Genomic DNA, 22,596 nt, shown 5'->3' on the forward strand with positions numbered 1-22,596 from the left:
TTGCACCCTGTGTCGCCAGGTTAGGCTCCAGTTCACCGCGACCCCACTTGGGACAAGCGGTTTCAGACAGTGTGTGTGTGTGTGTACGTGATGATAATAATAATAATGTTGCGATACACTGAGCTGTCAGGTTGTTTGAACGAATTTTTTGGCTTGAGATTTTTATTTCTGTTGTTTTTCTTCTTCTGTAAATTGTGCCTGTGTTTTAAGCCGCCACCTCCCCAGTATCTGTTTGCTACGCTATCAGTAAAGAGCTAAATTACCACCTCCAGCTCAAAATCACCCACTTCCCTTCAAAGACTTTCATTACTTTTGGGCTTTTTTCTTGAAGAAACGTTTTCCTTTGGGATTACCTGCCCTTATTTCCAACAAAGTGTCACGCAGCCACATCTGGAAACCTCACTGCAGCTTCTCCTATCAGAGGAAGGCTCCAGCTATGAAACACAACCAATTAACAGTAATGCACTAGAAACAAACGCAAAGCAACAAAGACTGTCTGGCCACTGCCAAGGTCAACAGCATCAAGAGTCTGGTATGGTAATGGGCCACATTACTGCCTCCTACCTCGATTCACCCCGAAATAATGGATGTGGGAGAAAGCTTTTTCTACCTGGCAATAACTAATAAACCACGTGGTGTTCCGGGAAGTTCACCGATTCAGTTTCTTCCCATCCTGAGGGCTCTGCATCGTTTCCACAAATCATATCCCTTGCCTTCCTTCCTAGATTCCCTCATTGTGCATATATATTACTGCTCGATATTCGTTATTCAGTAATTGGCTCTATGTATTCTCTCACTGCTGCAGGTCCTGCAGAAACGTCCTCCAACTTCTGCAGGCCAAAGTGTATGGAATCATATAGATTTTGTACAACGTGTTGCAAGACAACACTAACAAACACCGTGCAGGAAATAGGAGGTACTAATGCTGTGCTTATGGACAAGGACCAAAATATCATGACACAGCAGTTCCGGAAATGTTGCCTATTAAAGCAGAACCATTGCGTAAATTTCAAAAAAAAAAAAAAAAAAAAAAGGATATGTGATAAAATATGAATGAAATGTTGGCAAATTTGTGTAGAACAATGCAACATATTCCACCCAATGCGGAGAACATTCATTTTCTGCCTTTCAGCAGTGCCTGTGCCCCCCACCGCCACAATGTTAAAAAGAAACATGCCCATACCCCTAACACAATTATTTCATTTCGGTGTTTGTCTCCTTTCTTCTTTTCCGAAAAAGAGTGTGTTGCCCAAGGCTGCTGCCTCCCCTTCGCTCTGGTGCAAAAAGGAAATCTGAACCTCGTTCATTCGGCATCTTCGGCCACAGACAGGAAAACCTGGACACTTGCAATCTGGGTGCAGGCAAAAGTGCGGCTGAAAAGTGCGGACGAAGGAGAAGCGGACGAGGGTGGCCAGAAGCAGGATGACTTCACTGCAGAAGGAGGGGAGAGCAAGAAGGGGTGAACATAATGAGCAGACAACGTTCCAGAAGAAGCCCATTGTGGTGATGGCTGAGCACATTTTTGCGGCTTCCTCCTCTAAGTCCAGAGAGTAGAGAAGGGGGTGGGGGGTGAGAGCAGATAGGAGTGAATGTGCACTGAAGGAGGGGAGGGCAGAGGTTCAACTGGAGCACTTAAATAGCTCAGGCACCTTGACTGGGACTGCTAAGCCAGCTGCTCGCTCACCACCGGTGACTTCCAAACAAAAACACGTGTAGGAAAGGGCAGAAGGGAAGGCAAAGGGAGGGAGGGAGAGGATATATCCTGCATGCTTCCTGGAGAGACCATTACAAGCAGCTCATCGGCAGCGGGAAAAGGAAGCAATCCTGTTAACCCAGAGGCACGAAGAGACGATACTGAACCCGGGCAACCAGCCGCTGTATGTCACATGTGAGCATAACACATGATCACAGACTAAGCAGATCAAAGAGGACCAGAAAGAAGAAGCAGGAAAAACGGAGAGAAGTGCTGGAAAGCGGTACCTGTTCTCACCTGTCACCCTCCGCCCGTCGCGGTGATGCTCTGGTTGCTGGCGGCACCCTGCCTGATGGTGGCGCTGCGGGCCCCGGCGGTGGGATCTGAGCGCAAGAGCCACCACGTGCAGCACGGCCCCTGCAGGTACACCTTCCTCCTGCCAGAGGTGGAGCACTGCCGGCCGCCGGGGGACTTCCAAGTGACCAACTCGCTGCAGAGGGATTCCCCCGTACCTGCTGGGGCACCCTCTGCTGAGCAGTCCTGGCAGAATAAGAAGCTGGAGGCCTTGGAGAGTGTGACAGAGAACAACACTCAGTGGCTACAGAAGGTAACTGCATGGATCTCTGGCCTCTGGGGGCATAGTGTTTAAAGACCCACAGTGGGAGCAATAGGAGTGTCTCTGGTGTGCTTGTACAGTACATTGTTCTTGTTCTAATATTCTTCTTTTTATGCTTGAATATACACTTCAGTGAGATTAATTACATTAATTTACATTTTTTTATTTACATACACGGGGGGGGGGGCACGGTGGGGCAGTGGGTTGGACCGGGTCCTGCTCTCCGGTGGGTCTGGGGTTCGAGTCCCGCTTGGGGTGCCTTGCGGCGGACTGGTGTCCCATCCTGGGTGTGTCCCCTCCCCATCCGGCCTCACGCCCTGTGTTGCCGGGTAGGTTCCGGTTCCCCGTGACCCTGTATGGGACAAGGGGTTCAGAAAATGTGTGTGTGTGTGTGTGTATATTTACATACACGTGTCAACATATAGGTGTATTTTAACTGTAAAATTTAGAGCCACTTGACACTCAATGGGGGGTGTGGTGGCGCAGCGGGTTTGACCAGGTCCTGCTCTCTGGTGGATCTGGGGTTCGAGTCCTGCTTGGGGTGCCTTGCGATGGACTAGCGTCCCGTCCTGGGTGTGTCCCCTCTCCCTCTGGCCATGCGCTGTTGGGTTAGACTCCGGTTTGCTGCAACCCTGCTTGGGACAAGCGGTTTCTGACAATGGGTGTGTGTGTGTGTGTGTGTGTGTGTGTGTGTGTGTGTGTGTGTGTGTGTGTGTGAGTGTGAGAGACACTCATTGAATCAAGACTTGAAATGAAATATTTAACTTTCTCAAGGGTTCAACAGCCTAACCATTGACTTAGAAATTAATGTTGCTGTATATCCAGCAAAGTTCATGCAGGACAGCATTCACAGTTCCAAGCATATTTATTGTGGTTTGAATTAGAAACACAAATTATTTATATGCCTATTTTTCTGTAGTCCAATACCCTTTCTGATGTACTGATTACTGTGAGTGTAATGTGATTTTTCTGCAAGTGATTGGCCTAAATTCTTTTATCATTAAACCAAAAAAAAAAACAAAACAAAACAAAATCATTGCACCCACCTTACAAGTAAAGATATAATTCTGTGCTTTTCATTGAGTTTGGATGTTACATTTAATCCCCTACAAATCAGAGTTGTTCAGGTTTTAATAAACAATCTGTGAGCATCATAAAAGATTAACAAGAACACAAAGGAAAGACTGGGCTTATGCAAGTTGTTTACCTAAAAGCAAGTGTTGCAGAAGGGCTGTTGCTGGAAGCAGCCTTTTTAAATGGACTAAATCTCAGCTATGACGTCCTGGGTGTACATCAGTCTGGCAAGTTGTTCTCAATGACAGGAGAGGCTTTGAATGTACAGTTCTATTGAGACCAGTGGGAGATTTCAAATCCTTCTGCGTGTTGGAAATTAAAGAAAGGACTGTAAAAGTTTACGAGCTAAGAAGGGGTAGCCCTCGAGCTATTCTGCGCTGCTGACAATGGCGTACAAATTTGTAGAGTAGAGAAGAAAGCGAGTAATTCTTAATCTCGACAGCCAGCGGTAGCATGGAAACACGTGTACTAGAGATGGCTCATTCTCTCGTGATGGGGGGGGGGGGGGGGGGGGGGGGGTTGGTCTCCAGGTGTTGAATCCAAGTGAGGTGACGCAAGCTTATTTGGGGAAGTTTCTGGAAGCTTCCTGTTGTGCTTGTCTCTGTGCTGAAGGTCATGCCAGGGGGATCATCCCTGCTAACACAGCCTCCATGCATCCCTCCCTCCCAGAAGTTGCCGGTGCTCAAGTGTAAATGTGTAGCATGAACATGCTGGGCTGGAGTAAATTCAGCGGCGAGTTTCACCTCCTCAGTAAGAACTTCTATAAACACCTGCAGCTGCAGCCCTAGAAAAGGAAAGTACATTGCGTCCAGAAATATCTAAAGTCAAGAAAAAGCTCAATACACCAATCCCCTCCATGGACATGAGCTCTACATTATATTCTGTTTCATCATGCGTCATTGCTTGTTCTTACAATGCACTGAGAGAAACATGGGAGGGAGCAGGACCTTGACTTGTCTTGTAGTGACCATGAATGGCCATCTATATGTACTAAAGTCTGCCCTGCCTGCATCTCCCTATGGATCCAGGAACACAACTTCGACCTCATTGATAAAATTTACCTCTCTCCATTGCACCTTCACAACATGTTCCGGTGAACATCCGAGCCGTGCTTTCAATGTAAAGCCTCTCCGGGAACTTTGATACATCGATTCTGGAAATGTGATCGAGCTGGTTTGTGGGACAAGCGGGACACGGACTAAGTTCCTCCAGTTGACTAATGATTTTACTGGAGCGAGTTCACGGTCAGAAAGAAATCTGAACTGTACGCAGAAAATTGAAGTCTTACTATAGACAGTAGAGACCTAAATAGAGGGGTGATGGTAGCTCATTTCTTAGCCATTACTAGATGTATATTTTGGGGGGTATGGTATTGGGTATCGTGTTTTAACAGATGTGTCCCTGCATGGGGTGCTTTTGCATTGCATTTCTGTAAATAGCATTTTCTGTTTCTGTATGTGTGTGTATTTCTCAGTATGTATGTGATTTTATGTGTTCCCCCCGTGTCTTCACCACATACCAGTCACCTTAAAGAAAGGTGTCAGATTAATGCTCTAGTGCATCAATGAGAACTAAGAGAAACAACACACCTGTGATTATACCAAATACACCCCATACACCTCCAGCCCATGTGTGAGAAGTAATTCACTTTTCACTTTTATGATCAATGTATGATTTTGTCACCACAGGACTCTGCTTGTAATCATGGGTAGTGGTGCTCTCCACATTATTTGAATATACTATGGAATAAAAACCAAAAAAGGAATCCCCTCAATGAGAGCGCTAGGAAGGAGAGGACCAACACCACCTGTCTATTAATTTTACAGCAATCCCTCAATTTTTCGAAATTTGTGGACACCAAAATTTCGCTGAAAGCCTACCTCCATTATTTTAAATGGAAAAAAATATCCCATTTAGCCCATCTGATAAATCAGGGTTTCAGAATAACACAAAAAAGGTCATGATTATTAATCACTTTAATAAAGTCATTAATTAGTGATTAGTTTCCAGATGTTATGTCTCGGAACAAATGGCGTTTTCTTTGCATCCAGTAGACAGCAATAAAAATTCAATAATGAAATTTATGTTAAAAAAATAACAAACAATAACAATAACAAGCAAGGCAATTTACTGAATGAGCTATTACTGTACTGAGGATGCGAAGAGAATGCTTGATTAGCTGGAAGTGGGAGGAAGTTTGACAGTCGTTCTTGCACTGCCTCTGCACAAATGCGTCAAATCAAAGCAAACACAACACAGGAAACCAAGACGATGGTACGCTACTGCCAACTACAGCACATTAATGTACTTGCTCTTGTGCACTTGTGCAACATGCAGCTTTCAAAATGAGAATCACAAGCAATTCAAACGAAATTTCTGATAAATATGCTCGTATATGCCTTCGCATTACTTTTTAAAATTCTTCTTAGGAAAGCTTTTTAAAGGTAAAAGGTCGGCATTTATTTTAACAATTAGGATTTTGTCTTAAAGTCACATTTCTTTCTTTTTTTTGTATTTGAATTGCTAGTGCGTTCAGTAAAAGTTAAACAATTATAAAGCTAAGCACACCGCTGAGCTCAGACACTGTGTTTGTCTGAGTACACGGCACAATTCGTCCCACCACCGCTACTCTTAAGGCATGACAGAAATTAACAAACGGCATAATGACACTGCCTCCTTACCATTCTGCATCTAAAATGAGTATCCTACTGTTACACACCCAGAATTATCTCCCGAACCACCCCGACGGAGAGATTTAGGGCAGGAATGTGATTAAACGGCTCCCATTGTCAAGCTCATTTGAGCCGCTTCGTCCTTTGTGCCGAACGATTCATGTTGTCTGTAACGCACTTGTGGACATGCTTTCCCACATATTGATTCACTATTTAAATGGTAATTAAGACACCAACAGAGTCACACTATCTGTTGCCAGTAGAAAGCAGGCATGGGACATTATTTAACAAGCAAGTATGCATGCATGACCATTAGAATAATTAACAATAAAGAGAATGTTGAAGGTTGCAGATTTGAGTAAAACTCCCATCTACTGTCTTAGACCCATTTACCTGACTAATAAAATGAATGAATCTCATGCTGTAAGCTTCTTTGGATAAAAGTGTCAGCCACAGTCTCCACAGTCTCAGTTTTTATTATTACCATATTGCACCTCAATCTGAGCGGTTTATAGAGCTGAGAGATGTTTTAACAAGAGTGATCCTAAAACACAATGTTACCTGGCTGCCCCCACTACCCTTAGCCCAAACCCAACTCCCAGTGACACGTGTTCTTCTGAGCGCACTGGTTGCCAGAGCGAGACGACTCACCGACCTTTTCCTCGACCTCCTGTGAAATAACACCATGTTTTTCTGTAGCGCAGCCCCACTGGACTGTGTTCTGACACTAGATGAAATGGCAGGCTATTATTGGCTTGCCGACCATCCTCGGCAGTCAAATCCCGGTCAGGCCTTCCCAATAACCACGATTCTGAAGACACAGCCGTCTAAAGCACCTTTTCGGTTTTACTTTTTTAAATAGGGGTCTTTCATTTTTCCTTCAGTCCCAAATGCTGGGTCCCTTCAACTGAAAGCACTCCTTCATTAAAACTGTAGAAAAAAAATATTGTTTTAATTTATCCCGTTATTTACGGTGCCCTTACTGAAAGAAAAAAAAATAGACAGTGGCCTTCAAAACCCTTCATGTTTTTGCTAATTATCTTTAAGGAATATGTTTCTTTTTTATACATTGAGATGATTCTGCTACCAGGTGAAACGTCACGTTTTTAAACGTAGTGCAGTGCACAGATTTTTGAGAATATCAATCCAGTGAAACTTAGTCTCCCACCACCACACCCTGCACCACCAGGTTCAGAATGAGGTTAATGTAAAAAAGGAAAATATTTCAATAAATACACCACTGTTTCACAAGCAACAGCATTCAAAAGTCCCCTTGACATAGAGCCAGCTTACGACTTTGTGATAGAAGGGAACTCTTGCCTCATGGCTCTTGTTGCTGTGATTCAGTGATGAATTAAGTTGGATAAAATATTGTCCCAGTGCACAGGGACCCAAGTGATTTAAAAAAAAAAAAAGAGCAGCTGCACAGCTGCTGGGCATGGAGACGAATCAGACGGGTCATTCCCCGAAGCGTGTTGAGGTTGCTGGTTCCTCCACACCCCGGCGCGGGTTTCAGCCCCGGTGAAGGAGCTTTTACAACTCCCGTGTAGAGTGTTTATGGCGCGGTCCTGAATTCCGTTTCCCCACTAGGGGCGGCCTGCCGCTGACAGGAAGATTAATTGTTCGGTAGTTTCCTCCCTCAAAGTCTGAATCCCTCCCACACTCTGTCTGTCCCTGTGCTAATTCCTGTTCGCACCAACTATCAGATCCAGAACTCTCCCGGGGGCTCCTTGCACTCAGTTCATGGGTAATGCCTACAAGAGTGAACACAAATAAAATGGTTTTTTTCATCTTAATGTAAGCTAAAGAATACTCCATATGTGTTGCAAATTACCTTTGCACCTCTTTTCTATGCTCTTTTGAAAAATAGCAATGAATTATGTCAAAAAGAATAACTGTACCCATATAATTCCTCTTTATGGCTGTGATCCCTGGAGCAGAAGTAATCCCCTGTTCCCTGTGTTTTATTTCAAATCCGACAGCCCTGGTTTGTAGCTTAAATATTCATCCTTGGGCAACAAGTTCATGGCCGTAATGTTACCACTCGGAGGCATGGATGTTGCAACTGTATACCACATCACTGTGGTCTTGTTCCATAAGGCCACTGTCTCCAGTAAAGCACAGACGCCATCCAAAGACACCAGCTGAGAAAAACATGGCATCTCAAGTAAGAATTTTTTGTTATTAAGCTTAGAAAGGAAATTTGAAATAGTCGTGTGAGTATAGTACACTAGCACTCTACATATATACTACACACACTGTCTACAACCCCTTGTCCTGAGCAGGATCACAGTGAGCCAGAACCTAACCCAGCAACACAGGTGTAAGGTCGAAGGGGGAGGGGACACACCCCGGACGAGACATCAATCTGCCGCAAGGCACCCCAAGCAGGGCTTGAACCCCAGACCCGCCACACAGCGGACACAGACCAAACCTCCTGTGCCCCCCGAGACTTCGGAGAAAGGCGTCTGCTAAATAAATAAATGGAAAATGCAAGAAAAAAATCTAAACCATGAAAAGATCCCGTTTTTGCATATTTACTCAAACAGCCTTGGATTTGGTGGAATATTTACATTTGGGAGAAAAGTGATCAAATTTGGGGGGCGTGGTGGCGAAGTGGGTTGGACCGGGTCCTCCTCTCTGGTGGGTCTGGGGTTCGAGTCCCGTTTGGGGTGCCTTGCAATGGACTGGCGTCCCGTCCTGGGTGTGTCCCCTCCCCCTCCGGCCTTACGCCCTGAATTGCCGGGTAGGCTCCGGCTCCCCACGACCCCGTATGGGACGAGCGGTTCAGAAAATGTGTATATGTGTGTGATCAAATTTTTTTAAGTCTTTCAATTTCTGAACTGTCCGGACCACGTAAACAGCACCTTAGATCTTCTGCCAGTGAATCAAAAAAGTTCTTCTTCCCGCTGCACCAATGCAGTGCCCATGGATGCCAAACAGACAGGGTGGTCTCTACCACCTTGGTCACAACTACATGATCAAGTAGGTGTGTTTGTTGTTTGCAGCTAGAGAACTACATCCAGGAGAACGTGCGCTCGGAGATGCAAGAGATGCAACGGAATGCCATTCACACGCAGACTGCCGCCATGCTGCAGATCGGGACCAACCTTCTCAGCCAGTCGGCCGAGCAAACCCGCAAACTGACGGATGTGGAGACACAGGTGAGCCAGCTAGAGATTAAGGTGCAGTACCTTGTGGTCACATAAAGCGCTGCTTAAAAGTTGACTATACCTGTACAAAACAAACTGGACAGAAGAGTGAAGCAAAAGCAACGCACAAGTGTTTTATAGCTCTGTTTTACACCCCCATTATTTCTTTGGGGTTACTGAATCCAAGCCTTTCATTGGATTGTCACCTCTCCTATCTGTGTGTGGGAAAGAAAGGCTGAGAAACAGACAGCAAATTGCTGTTGGATCATGAACAAACAGCAAGAAAAAGTATATTTTTAAACCAAACAGTGATACCAACAATGTAATCCAACAGCTGTTATTTCAGATCCCACTGTGGTGCTTTGCTTTTTTGTCCCCCCTCCCCCCAGCAGGCCAGTGTCCATGATAATAAACCCTGCACCTGCAATATTTTATCTGTTTTGTTCCCTCCTTTGTTTGTTTGGTCTCTGTTGCTCTTAAAACAGAGCATTTAGAGTGACCTGACATTCACAGTTTTTTGAGGAGGCCCTTGCAGACTCTCGCTTTGAGAAAAACCTACCTGTGAGTGTACTGTGCATTTAAAACCATGTCATAATTTGGAATTTGTTTTGCTGATTTGCTTGTTAAATTAGTAATATCATCACTCACAGTTACATTTTCCATCATTTTTGCCAAAAACTAAACAAATGTCAGTGTTCTGGGTGGAGACCTACATACAGATTGGTATATTGGCATGAATGTAGCCCCTTCTGAGACCACTTAAAGCATAAACTGAGCATACAAAATATTACGTATTACGTACTAAAGCATACTGAATGTAAGTAAGATTTCATTAGCAACGCTCACGTAGGGAAATTAAGATGGGATTTTGTGGTCTGATACCCTGTGGTCTGATACCGTGAACCTCCTTGTTGATGAAAACACACCAAAGGCAAAAGTTGATTCCCATAACACATTCATCAAAGCAACGTTGAGTGTGTGACTAAGAGGATAATGATGACATTTGGTGCACATGCTTCATTGAACAATTCAACAATATTCAGGATGGCCTTGCAAGTACAGGATGTAAGAAGGTCTTGGGCATGGACTGGACATTAGGAGAGTCTGGGACTGAGAGATGTTTAATGAAGAACTAAGTCAAGAACTAGATGTAAGGATAGTCGAAGAGAGATACGCTGAATCAAGGACAAGATGTAGGAAGTTTTGGGTCTGTTAGATATTCAATTGAGAAATAAGTCAAACACAAAAAGTTCCCACGGTATTCTTCGGCCTGGTATGCTGAAGGAATTATGTAAACTGCCTCTCCTCAATGTGCTTCCTCCCGGCCCGGCAGGTGCTGAACCAGACCACCAGACTGGAGGTTCAGCTTCAGGAGAACTCGCTGTCCACCCTGAACCTGGAGAAGCAGATCCTTCTGCAAACCCAGGAGATTTCACGGCTGAATGACAAAAACAGGTACCGTAGGGAGGCCAAAGTGCGGGGTGATATCTGTGGAATGTCGAAAGTGGGGGAGAAGTAAGGTTGGAAGAATTTGTCTGCTCAGAAAAAGACTCAGACTACAAAACTCCCTCCCTACAATCAGGGATTTACTTTCATAGAAATCCATGCAGCATTTGAAATGGTTTTCCTAAAGCAGAGGCAGTGATTCAGTGTCACATGTACAGAAACTTAACACCCGCTCTGCTATAAGCTCAGCATGCTGTGTCAATAAACCCCTTACTTTTTAGGTTAGCTCACGTGTATTCTGCTGTAGTCGTAACATCGCACTGTTGGACTACATCTGAAGCCAAACAACAATACTGAAAAACATCCATCTGACCTCAAGCTTAAAGCAAGAAATCCATTTCCAGCTCCACTTTGAATTCCTTTCCAAATTGCAGGATAAATAACTAAAGACAATGTTCTCTACTGGACATCTGGTGATGTGGGAATTAATGGAGGAATTTGAAAAAACACAGCAAGCAAGACAAGAAAAAAAAAATCAGATGATTATATAATCTGCCTATGATTTAGCTAATTCTAAGGTACTGGGCAGTTGGAGTTTGTAGTTGCTGTTAAGGTATCTTTGGGTGATGCAGAAGGACCCAGGTCTGTCATTTCACCTGAGAAAAGATGCCATTCTTACGCCAGTACTTTTGATTCTGAGAAATATATTTTTTTCATTTAATCAAAAATGTCATCTGGAGTAAAATGCAATCATAAAAAAAACATTGCATGATCAGTAATTACTATTTACTGACTAAAGCCTCTAGACCACTCCACAAAGAGGCATTCAGCAGTGTCCATAGTTTTTTTTAAAAAAAAAAATCTAAAGCAAGCTGGTTTGGTTTCTGTATGGAAACATTTAGAACAAGTGTTTCTTTGGCACCTGGATAAGAGGTTATTATGGCACTCTGAAGCTCACTTGAAACCTCACTTGATTCTTAATTTTTGGTGTTGAAACCAAGTCATGATAAGAAATGGAAACTCAAGCTGAACTTTGACACATTCTACTGGTTTTTGCTGGTGTTTCAGCCTCCTAGAGCAGCGGATCATGGCCATGGAAGACCGACACACTCAGGAGCTGAAGGCACTGGGAGCTGAGAAGCTGCAGCTGCAGGAGCTCCTGGTACGGCAGGGCCGTCTGGCTTCCATGTTGGAGGCAAAGCTTGGGAGCCCTGCCCAGAAGAAAAGGCTACTGGATTTGATCACACATTGCAATGGTCAGTCCTACCTCAACATATCCCAGTTTTACATGTCTCACTCAGTTTTGCTCACAGGGTCATAGGCCAGATGAGAAAACAGTTTGATCAAAATACATTAATTTTATTCACACCAGTATTCAGATCACACCAGGATGATCATATTAAATCAAAAATTTAAATTACTTAAATATTTAAAGATTCAGGGGACGCGGTGGCCCGGTGGGTTGGACCCGGTCCTGCTCTCCGGTGGGTCTGGGGTTCGAGTCCCCCTTGGGGTGCGTCTGCAGCACGTACACACACACACACACACACACACACACATTTTCAGAACCGCTTGTCCTATACGGGGTCACGGGGAACCGGAGCCCAACCCGGCAACACAGGGCGTAAGGCTGGAGGGGGAGGGGACACACCCAGGACGGGGCGCCAGTCCGCCGCAAGGCACCCCAAGCGTGACTCGAACCCCAGACCCACCGGAGAGCAGGACTGTGGTCCAACCCACTGCGCCACCGCGCCCCCCCTGCAGCACGTATGTCTCTCCATTTTGCAGAGATTCCCATTCAGCCCAAAGAGGAGACCCAGAGCTTCCAAGACTGTGCAGAAATCTTCAAATCAGGAACCACAGAAAGTGGAGTGTACAGCCTGAATTTGGCCAACTCTACGAAAACAGTGAAGGTGAGGCTGTGTCACTTGTAATATTGCAATATATGCAATAAATGTAATATTTGTAACATTTGCGTAATATTAACCTACTATATTCAGTGACAGTTGAGACTTACTGGAGTTTTATATCTGAAATGTTGTCAGTAGGAAAGACAAATGATTGCAAAAGTAAAGAGGATACCACAGCATATGAGAAATTATAGCATTTTATGGGGTTGTTAAATTAATGTTAATTCAGGTAAAATTAATCTCAATTAATTAGTATATGTAAAAATATAATTCCAACAGAAGTCAAAACTGTTTCACTTCTCTTGAAGTGGAACTGAAAATCAAAATTTTTTATGGTTTAGAAAAAGGGATTGTTTTCTATACTTTTTGTAGTAGATTTTATTTCATTTGCTTATGCTGAAAGTGCTTGAGACTTATATCACTCACACACACACACACACACACACATTTTCAGAACCGCTTGTCCCATACGGGGTTGCGGGGAACCGGAGCCTACCCGGCAACACAGGGCGTAAGGCTGAAGGGGGAGGGGACACACCCAGGACAGGACGCCAGTCTGTCGCAAGGCACCCCAAGAGGGACTCGAACCCCAGACCCACCGGAGAGCAGGACTGCGGTCCAACCCACACCCCCCCACTTATATCATTCATTATCAATAAATGCCCAGTGCAAGGTTGTGGTGGTCCAGATCCTATCCTGTAAGCATAGGGTAGGCCTGATACAGAGTAGTCCATCAAAGGGTAGCTGCACACACTCACACAATAACACTCAGTCTCACTTGAAGCACATCTTGGGGAGGAAACAAGAGCACCCAGAAGAAAACCATATGAACACACAAAAAAAATGTAAACTTCACACGCACTGAGCAGGGGACAGAACCCATGTCTGACTTCGCAACCTCTGCTTCCTACTGCACCATTGTGCCACCCTGTAGAAAAATATTCCTCTATAAATATGTATGTGTACATCTGTTTTATCAACAGTTTTATTCTGCCTTGACATACAAGTTGACTTAAAAAGGATATACTGTTTTTTTTTTTTTTTTTATGAATAAGCAGTTCTCATTCAGTGTAGTTCAATATAGAAAAACAAAACACTGCGCATTTTCACCCTGACATTAAAGTATACATAATTTGAGGTGTCTTACAGAGCCTTTACAAATGTAGGAAAGTGCTCCATCGGTCGTGCTTGAGTATTATAAAACTGCCATTTTAGCGCTATCTTCATATTTCCATCAGTTTCGGTCTGCGAAACAAGTCAAAGCCAACACTTTGGAAAATAAGACTTCAACACTACTTAATGAAGGGTTAAAGGAAAATGTCGTAACTGAAAAAACTTTAAAAAAAAAGCACAGGAGAATGTCCCTCTAGGCTTTCCGCACTTGAAACTGTCAGAACCAAAGTCAGATTTGTTTAGTCTTCTGCTGAGCTGATATGTTCCAGCTAATTCACATGTGGATTGCAGTTGCTATCAATTCACACAGTTGACTCTAATCCCTGGCTCACATGGCATGGGCCAAGCTTTCTAGAATATTTAAAAAAAAAAAAAAAAAAAAAATTGCCTTCTCTCTCTCTACCCTTTGTGTGCTTTACCTTTGTTTTCCTCTCTTGTTTCAATTTCTCTGTCCTCCCCACCCGCCCGCCTCTCTCTCCGGTTCATATTCTGTTTCCTGCAGGCAGAGAAGCCAGATGTTTGGCAAAAGAACACACACTTCTTGCCAGCACAATGTCAGTGATGTTGTTTTTTGCAGAGCATGCCCACATATGCAGCATTTCTGTATTTTCAGTTTGTGCCACACACACTATTTTGTATCGAACTGGGTGTTTATTTTCATGCAGGCCAGTGGAAATGGACCCAATTGTTTAGCTCTGCATTTTTTGGAAAATTAGAGCAATGATAACTAAAAATATTTTGTATAAGGAAGCAATTTCTAAAAATTGGTGTGCACAATAAACTTTTCTGTAATACACACACATACACCTAAACATTATATTTAAAAAATTACATATTAGGTTTTTTTTTTTAGTTGTCAATGTTCTCTCAAGTGATTTATGCACACAGGCATCATGGAACGATAGTTAGTGCTAAGAAATTCAATTCTGATTTTATCCACTGCCACCTGTGATGCAATATATTTTCTTTAAATTATTAGCACAAAATTTCAATATTTCACCCAACAGCCTACTTTGACTCAGTTGTGCTAAGTAAATATTGCTCTGGAGTTGAGTGCTCTTTTTAATATGAGCAAATATTTCCTGCACACATGATTGGTTTTTATTGTGGTGCATCGCTCAAACCGAACAGCAGCATGGGGGATTCATACGGATGCTGCTGCCGTGTTGACTTCTGATGCCAAAAAGGTTGTTGTGCTGATTAGCTGGGATGTCTCTCAGGGGATGCTAAAAAAGTGTGTGATAGATAGCAATAATTATGGTAGGCAGCAGCAGCACCTGCCTTCTGGGTAAGTGTTACCCGCAGAGCACCCAGTCCCAGACTGGAGCACCTGAGAGAGGGACCATATGGGAGGCTTGTGTTTAATTAAATACAGCCCTCTTCCTCTGTCCTCATTAGTACCAAGAGTGTTCTTGGCTCATCTCAAGAGGGGAAAAAAAGAAAGTTTTTTTTTTTCTTTTTTCTTTACAGGGCTGCAGTACAGAATTTCAGGAACTATGGTTGCTCTTTCTGACCTTGAAACAACCAATGTCTTTCTATGAACATGGCAACACAGTCTACTCATTAATGTTCTTTCCACCAATTTTCTCATATTCAACTATATAAGACAGATACTTGGTGAAGGGATTAGGGCCTTTCTTAATGGCACATCAGTAGTTTATTTTCCTCAGATTAAAACCAGCAGCCTTTACTGAGTGTTAGACCAGAATCTTAATTCATAAAATTAGTTTCAATTTTATAGGTAATGTGAGAGCATAATAACACCACAAAACAAAGAGGAAACGCTTTTCTTTTTAAAGGTTGAAAATCCTAGGATATTGTGCAGAGAGCACAATAAGTAATGGTTTGTACAGTGACCCTGAAATTCATGTATTTGTAAGTGTGTTTTCATAAAAATGTCAGGTTTCTTAAAGTTTAACGCTGGCTTAAGTTAGCATGAAAAAACAACATTTGTAGAATCTATATTCCAGTCTCAGCTCATAAACCCAACGCACCTCTCTCTGCTCTGTATTACAAAAGCGTTTCTTGAGGGAGGTTAAGAAGCCTGTGGAGCCTTGTTACTGGATTCACGTCTATTATTTTCCATTTCAAAGTGGTGACTATCTGCCTTTTAATTTTCTCCCAAAAATATAGATGGCAATTAAAGCAGTTACCTGGTTAAAAACCCTTACAAATGTTACAGTAAGGCATGGATAACATTAAAGGTATTTTGTTTTCAGTTTTTATGGTAAGTTAAGCCTGTGAGAGGAATAGACCTGGGGTCAAAAGCCAATAGGAATTTCAGTCACCCAAAAATTAAGTCACTTTTTGCCCTGTGGGCATCAAGCCCAACTGGAGGATGAATGGGTCCAATTCATTATTTTTTGTGAAAGCATAATAAAGTGTAACAAAACTAAAGGGAAACACAGATGGTAATCAAAGCTGCCCCATGTCCAACTGGTTGGCTGGGAGACCCCAGGCTTCCAACATGTCAAGGCCACTTACCTTTAACATGTTCAAGATGGGCTCTGAACTTCACCTTTTGCTCATGATCAGTGAATCTGGCAGGGCAGGAGCTTAATTTACAAGACCCTGGTCTCCTAAACTGGATCTGTGTTTGTGGTGTATTGGATCAGCCATGGAAAGCATCACACTTGTTTTCACTGGTCTACCTGCAGTCATCTGTCACATACTGTAATCTCAGGCAACAACAAAAGGCCGAAAGGGGAATAAAGCAGGAAAGTGGCCAGTGTGGATCCTGAGTATAGACAATAAGCATCTTGGAAATATTTTGCCTTAAACAGAACTGTTTTAGGGGGTGTGGTGGCGAAGTGGGTTGGACCGGGTCCTGCTCTCCAGTGGGTCTGGGGTTCGAGCCCTGCTTGGGGTGCCTTGCGACGGACAGGCATCCCGTCCTGGGTGTGTCCCCTCCCCCTCCGGCCCTACGCCCTGTGTTGCTGGGTAGGCTCCGGCTCCCCGTGACCCCATATGGGACAAGCGGTTCAGAAAATGTGTTTGTGTGTGTGTGTGTGTGTGTGTGTGTGTAGAACTGTTTTCTGGATTCTCCACAGGTGTTCTGTGACATGGAGACTCATGGCGGTGGATGGACCGTGCTGCAGCGGCGTCACGACGGATCAGTGGACTTCCACCGTAACTGGGCTGACTACAAAGTGGTGAGTGTGTTTGCACTGGGATCAACACAAAGCGGTCTGGATGGTGTATTCAAAAGATGGTCAAGAAGTTTCAGTCTTCGTGTTTTATTTTTTAACAGAGAATTTCAAAAGCCTGAGTGAAAGAAAGCAGCTTTAAGTGGTGAAACTGTCCAAAGTCCATTAATAACCATAATTGTGTTTAAGACAGTATCTCTATTGGAAATAATAAGCTGGACTCCATTGCTTAAGATACTGATTACTTGAGGATCAGGCATCAGTGGAGATGCAAAGATATCCTTTGGACATTTCCAAAGGGAGAGACCATGGAGGAACTATGACTTGATAATAAAAGAATGAAAGATATTTACCATCGAGACTAATGCCCCAGTGGTTACTGCCAAAGTCCTTATACTTTGGTGAGAAAAATTTGCCTTTTCAAGTCAGCATTCTGTATTGGGTGGGATACCAGGACTTTGGGATGAATAATTGTCTCATGACTCCCCTCGTGATCCTTCCCAAGCCACTGGCTATTTTGATTAACCAACACCCCTGCCTGTTATTTCACCTGCACACTCTTCTCTTTCCAGTGGATCCACAACACCTTCCCAGAGCACTTTTCCTCCCAAACATGAGAGCAACAGAGACAAAAAATAACCACACATTCATTTATGCCAAATCCAGCCTCTTGGGAAGTGGCTGTGCACTGGTGTCAGAGCCTGGTTTAATTTCAGCAAAAAATTTTCAGGCGTTGCAGTAGGGGGAAGCAGCTAATGTAAGATGTAAACATGGGCTGTGAGTGGTGACCCACATATGATCTGTCCCTAAGAAAAAAATCTCTGTGGCTTTCTATACAAAAAACTTTGGGGGAAAATACAAAGCATTAAAATCTGTTAAATATAGTAATCGTGTTTCTTGTCAGAATGTCATATTTTTTCATCTCCCCATGTTAAGGGAAGTCATAATTTTTAATATGTTCATTTTTTTTAATCTCATTGTTCAGTAACATAACGAGTAAATGGCTGGCAGGAGGAAAGAATCAAGAAAGCACAAAACCTAACTTATGTGACCCGAAAGGCATGTTCCTAAAATATAAACTGTTTTTCTGCCCAAGTAACTCACAATAAAAGTTTTTTCAGGATAGTGACATTTTTGTAAACAGGGCACATTTTTTGGAAAGTGCTTCACTGTGGTGGCTCTGATTAACTAGGTAGTGTGTTAGCATGGTGAGTTCTCACGCTGATTTCTCAATACTGAAGAAAACATCACATAATTGCCTGGGGTTTGCATCTCGAACACCTTTGACCGCATTACATTCGAGAGCGCAAACACAGGTCTTTGGATATATAAAGCGATGCCCAAGAAAAACAAAAGTTTGCCTTTATTAGAAGCTGATCCTCTCATTGGACTCTGTCAAAAAAAAAACAGAACTTGTTTGTCCAAGTGGGCGGTCTCACCAGACGGGCTTTTGGGGCAAACTGCTCACAACAGTGCTATGAGAAATTCTTTCAGCTCAGCTCAACTCTGTTCCAGTGGGCAATGCAGGCAGACATTTCCAAAAACAACCATCACGCTTAGATTTCAGACTTTTTGCTCACTGATCCTTTTGACCCTTCTGTCTTGCTGACTTTCTTCTAGGGTTTTGGGGAGCCCTCTGGGGAGTACTGGATGGGCAATGACTTCATACACCTGCTGACTACAGGGCAGGACTATATTCTGCAGGTGCAGCTCAGAGACGTGGAAGGAAATGAAGCCTACTCTCAGTATGATCACTTCTACATTGATGGCGAAGAAAATAACTACAGGTACAGTTTCTTGGTTCTGGCTCCGTTGTGGTGGAACGACCTCCCCGTCATTCAGAACTGTCCACATTTGAAAAGGGTCTTAAAACTCACCTCTGCCAGATTCACTTTGACCATGATCTCTTCAGTTCACGTATGGTGTAAATGTTCATGCACTATTAATATAAGATTATGTCTGGATTAACCTTTACATAGTTACTGTTGCAATGTAGCATAAATGTTTATATTTATCTCAGAAGAAAAAAAATCATAGGAAGGTGATCTGGAATCGTGGATATTTGGATAAAAATTTATGCAGCTACTCGTGTGATGAACATTGGTTCATGTGGTGGAATGAAACAAACAAACTGTACTTAAGAATCACATGTCTGCATCTAATTGTTTCTTCCTGCTAATGTAATGAACACATTGTTTGAGATACACGTCACTTTGGAGAAAAGCGTCCGCTAAATGAATGAATGTAAATGTAAATGCATGTGCTGTGTTTCCAACTTCAACTATTCAACCAGAACGGGTCCAGACGGTTGTAAGGCTTATTAGACTTGTCATAAAATGATGGGTAATAATTAAAGAAAGAGTAAAACATGCTGAAAAAACTTAGCAAACGTGGGATTGATAAACCATTTGGAAGACGGATAGTTTTCAGAAACCAGTCACGTTTATGATCGCAAGATCATCTTTTCCACTGATACATATAACAAAACAACCACCTGGAGTTTATCTTTCCTGTTTTGAAAGGCCTTCGGTGTCTCTTGTCGGCTGATGCAATGTGACCAAAACCTCAGGCCGTTTTATTATCTTTCTTGCTGAGTGCCACTGTGCAAGAGAGTAATAAATAACTATTCCTTAAAATCAATCATGACCTTTCCGAAAATGATAACATAGAGCTAATACAAAGCCTTAGAATCATACAATCGATTATTCTGGATCAACTGAACATAGCTATAGCATTAATGCTGCCATTTATTAAGGTCCCTCAGCAAATAATGGTTTGGATTGAAGTTGCTTGGCAATATTCTTTGTTATTCTAATGGGAAAAACACCAGTTCCAGAGGATTAGGGAAACTTTTGCAAAACATTATCTGACTTTTGGAACAACGATCCTCAGTCCACAAGAAATTTATTTAGTTGAAGAAAAACAGAAATACACCTTCTAAGTGCTTTATAATGTTGCTAAAATAGGTTTCTTTCAGCAGGAGGTGGAAGACTTATTTTTTACTATTTCTCTTGCTGTCATTAACCATATGACTCCCCCTGAACAAACTTCAACAGAAATGGCCATAAATAGGGGAAAACGCAACATAACAATCTAGAGAACTTCAGCTGGGTTTGAAATAAAATCCATCGAGTCAGGCTAATTGTTCGCAACAACAGCTGGGGGTTGAAAAAACACAAATGGTTTTCAGGCACACTTACACTAACCCTGAACACAAACCAAGAGCATAAAGGGAATAACTGGAAATAAATGAAACAAACTGAAAATCCCATTTCGAGAGGCCCTTTTAGCTGCATTTAAGCAGATCCTGGGGGGAGAAAGACCTCCCGTTGAGGTGCCGAGAAGCGGTATATGGAGCTCTCCCTAACTGCATGCTGACTGACCTCCTAGCTGGTGCCAAACAATGCCTGGCTGGCTTTGCATTCCAACCCCTACGCGTAACTTTTATTGGCTTGCACCAAAGTTAAGCTTGTATCATAGGCCAGCCAAACCACTGGAGGAGCAGGAAGTCAGCAGCTCTTTTCCAGCGAACAACTTCCCCCCTGTGTCACGCATGTGTGGTCCTTCACTTTGCAAATCAGGAACTGGGGTATCGGTTGAAGCGTTTCATCTATAAATTTCATTATCCTAACATTTAACCCGGAGCTTAGTCCAACCAAAATATATTATTTACAATTGAAAATAATTTATGTACTGTAAAGGATGCCTAGAAAAACTTTTGGTACAAATGTGTTGTTCTATGGGGTGCAGTGGAGCAGTGGGTTGGACCACAGTCCTGCTCTCCGGAGGGTCTGGGGTTCGAGTCCCGCTTGGGGTGCCTTGCGACGGACTGGCATCCCGTCCTGGGTGTGTCCCCTCCCCCTCCGGCCTTACGCCCTGTGTTGCCGGGTAGGCTCCGGTTCCCCACGACCCCGTATGGGACAAGCGGTTCAGACGTGTTGTTCTATTTAAACCATTAAGTTATATTAACAATAACATGTATGACTGTTACATTGCATAATGGGCTGTTATATTTCTAACACGGTAATAATAATAATAATAATAATAAATACAAACACAAATACAGATCAATATTAAATTTTTTTTTTTTTTATGTGTACTATAATTTTTTATTTTTCTTTCTAAATGTACTGTCTTCTGCTTTTTCTTTCCAGCACAGCTAGAACACTCACTTTTTCACTACCTAGCTATTTTAAATAAAAAAGTAACTTGAAGTGAATGACACATAACCACTGCTAGACACCAAAACACTGACTGAGACCCAAACAGTAACGGATATGGCACCCCGCCGATGTTATTGTACAGCAGATGGAGTGGTCATCGCTAGACGTTATGGCCAAAACTCGATACTCGAAGATAACATAATAAAGTTAATGGGACAGCTGTTGTATACTTTAGTGATCTTAAATTACAAATGTTGTTACTCAAAGACTACCTGTACTAGACGTTACTGATTGTCAGAAACAATGATTTTGAAATCAGGGAACGCACTTACTGTAGAGGAATTTTGATGTCAGAGTCAGGGGTTAATATGAGCAAAATCAAGACTCTGGTATATCCTGCAACTCAAGAGTAATCAGAAAAACTACAAAGTTAAAAAACATAACTCATATCAGTGCAGAATGATGCACATCTTTGTTGTTATCCTTGATCTTTCAGGCTTCATGTCAGGGGTTTCAGTGGCACTGCGGGTCGGACCAGTAGCCTGGCCCACTCTGGTATACCATTCAGTACCAAAGACCGGGACAATGACCGCTGTACCTGCAACTGCTCCCAGATGGCATCTGGAGGTAAGCACTGCTTCCCCCCAAACTCTGTCTGTCTGATCATTTCTCTTCCAAAGATGTATTCCTCCTACTTTCCTGGTCAGGCTGGTGGTTTGAGGCCTGTGGACCCTCCAACCTCAATGGCATCTACTACAGTGGCAAGTCAAGTATTCTCCGCTTGAATGGGATCAAATGGTACTACTGGAAAGGACTCAGCCTGAAGATCACCACCACAACCATGATGGTGCGACCAGTGAACTTCTGAGTCTGTGCATCGACACTTATTGATGGTGTCACGATGACTCTGTGGTATAATGGACAGTACAGTGGTGGATCAGCAAGTTCTGCATCCTTGGCAAATGGTCATGCTAAGTGGAGGACTTGCCATCAAGTATCTAATTTTTAAATCCTTCCAGGTAAGGTTTCCAGAAGATGCCTGTGCTGACTGATTTCATTTGCTGCCATGGGAGGTGACACACACCCTGTTGAAGTGAGAACTCTGTTGAATACCAGATGGGGGCACAGTGTACCAGCATCTTTTGCATTAGATTGGAAAATGGCAGACCTACTCCTTCACAGAAAGCCCATGTTGTATCTTTGCCACACCGTTGCTGTAAATTTGCTTAGCTGTAAACAACTTTTTCCACATTTTGCTCCAGAAGGACCCCTCTGAGTCCTCGAACATCCGTAACTCTCCTGCAGAAAGAGCGAGCCTCTTCTGCTATCTGTTTTTGGAAGTAGCATAATGACAGCCTTACTGTTTCTCTGTATGTGTGCATGATATCCTGAAATGCATAATGTCAAAAGTAGCATTTTGTAATGTTGCAATTTTTAAAAAATATTAAACAAATTGAATAAGTTTTGAATCTCCTTGTTTTGCTTCAACAGCGGCCCTTCCCAAGACCAGAAAAGGTCCTACAAAAGATAAGAGCTTGAATAAAATGTTTG

General features: G+C 43.0%; 1 protein-coding gene across 3 annotated transcripts; it reads left to right on the plus strand.

The window, feature by feature from the left end:
• Positions 1-1,367: 1,367 nt before the first annotated feature.
• On the plus strand, positions 1,368-22,396 carry angpt2b (angiopoietin 2b). 3 transcript variants are annotated; one of them, XM_018759852.2, is made up of 10 exons: positions 1,368-2,300; positions 9,064-9,219; positions 10,541-10,662; positions 11,722-11,909; positions 12,442-12,566; positions 16,787-16,888; positions 18,503-18,669; positions 21,542-21,672; positions 21,753-21,892; positions 22,065-22,396. In XM_018759852.2, the coding sequence occupies exons 1-10, from the start codon at positions 2,016-2,018 to the stop codon at positions 22,095-22,097; spliced, it is 1,449 nt and encodes a 482-aa protein (XP_018615368.1). In that variant the 5' UTR covers positions 1,368-2,015; the 3' UTR covers positions 22,098-22,396. The 3 variants fall into 3 exon arrangements, with proteins under 3 accessions (XP_018615368.1, XP_018615369.1, XP_029104169.1); XM_018759853.2 differs by having other exon boundaries at positions 21,753-22,396; XM_029248336.1 differs by lacking the exon at positions 21,753-21,892.
• Positions 22,397-22,596: the final 200 nt, after the last annotated feature.

The sequence above is a fragment of the Scleropages formosus genome, chromosome 23, assembly GCF_900964775.1.
Source record: "Scleropages formosus chromosome 23, fSclFor1.1, whole genome shotgun sequence".
In the NCBI taxonomy this organism is placed as follows: domain Eukaryota; kingdom Metazoa; phylum Chordata; class Actinopteri; order Osteoglossiformes; family Osteoglossidae; genus Scleropages; species Scleropages formosus.

Bases quoted from the DNA above. Each gene is read 5' to 3' on its own strand.
- angpt2b (XM_018759852.2), top strand. From the start codon at position 2,016: ATGCTCTGGTTGCTGGCGGCACCCTGCCTGATGGTGGCGCTGCGGGCC. The intron at 12,567-16,786 runs GTGAGGCTGTGT...GATTCTCCACAG, and splicing joins ACTCTACGAAAACAGTGAAG to GTGTTCTGTGACATGGAGAC. The intron at 16,889-18,502 runs GTGAGTGTGTTT...ACTTTCTTCTAG, and splicing joins ACTGGGCTGACTACAAAGTG to GGTTTTGGGGAGCCCTCTGG.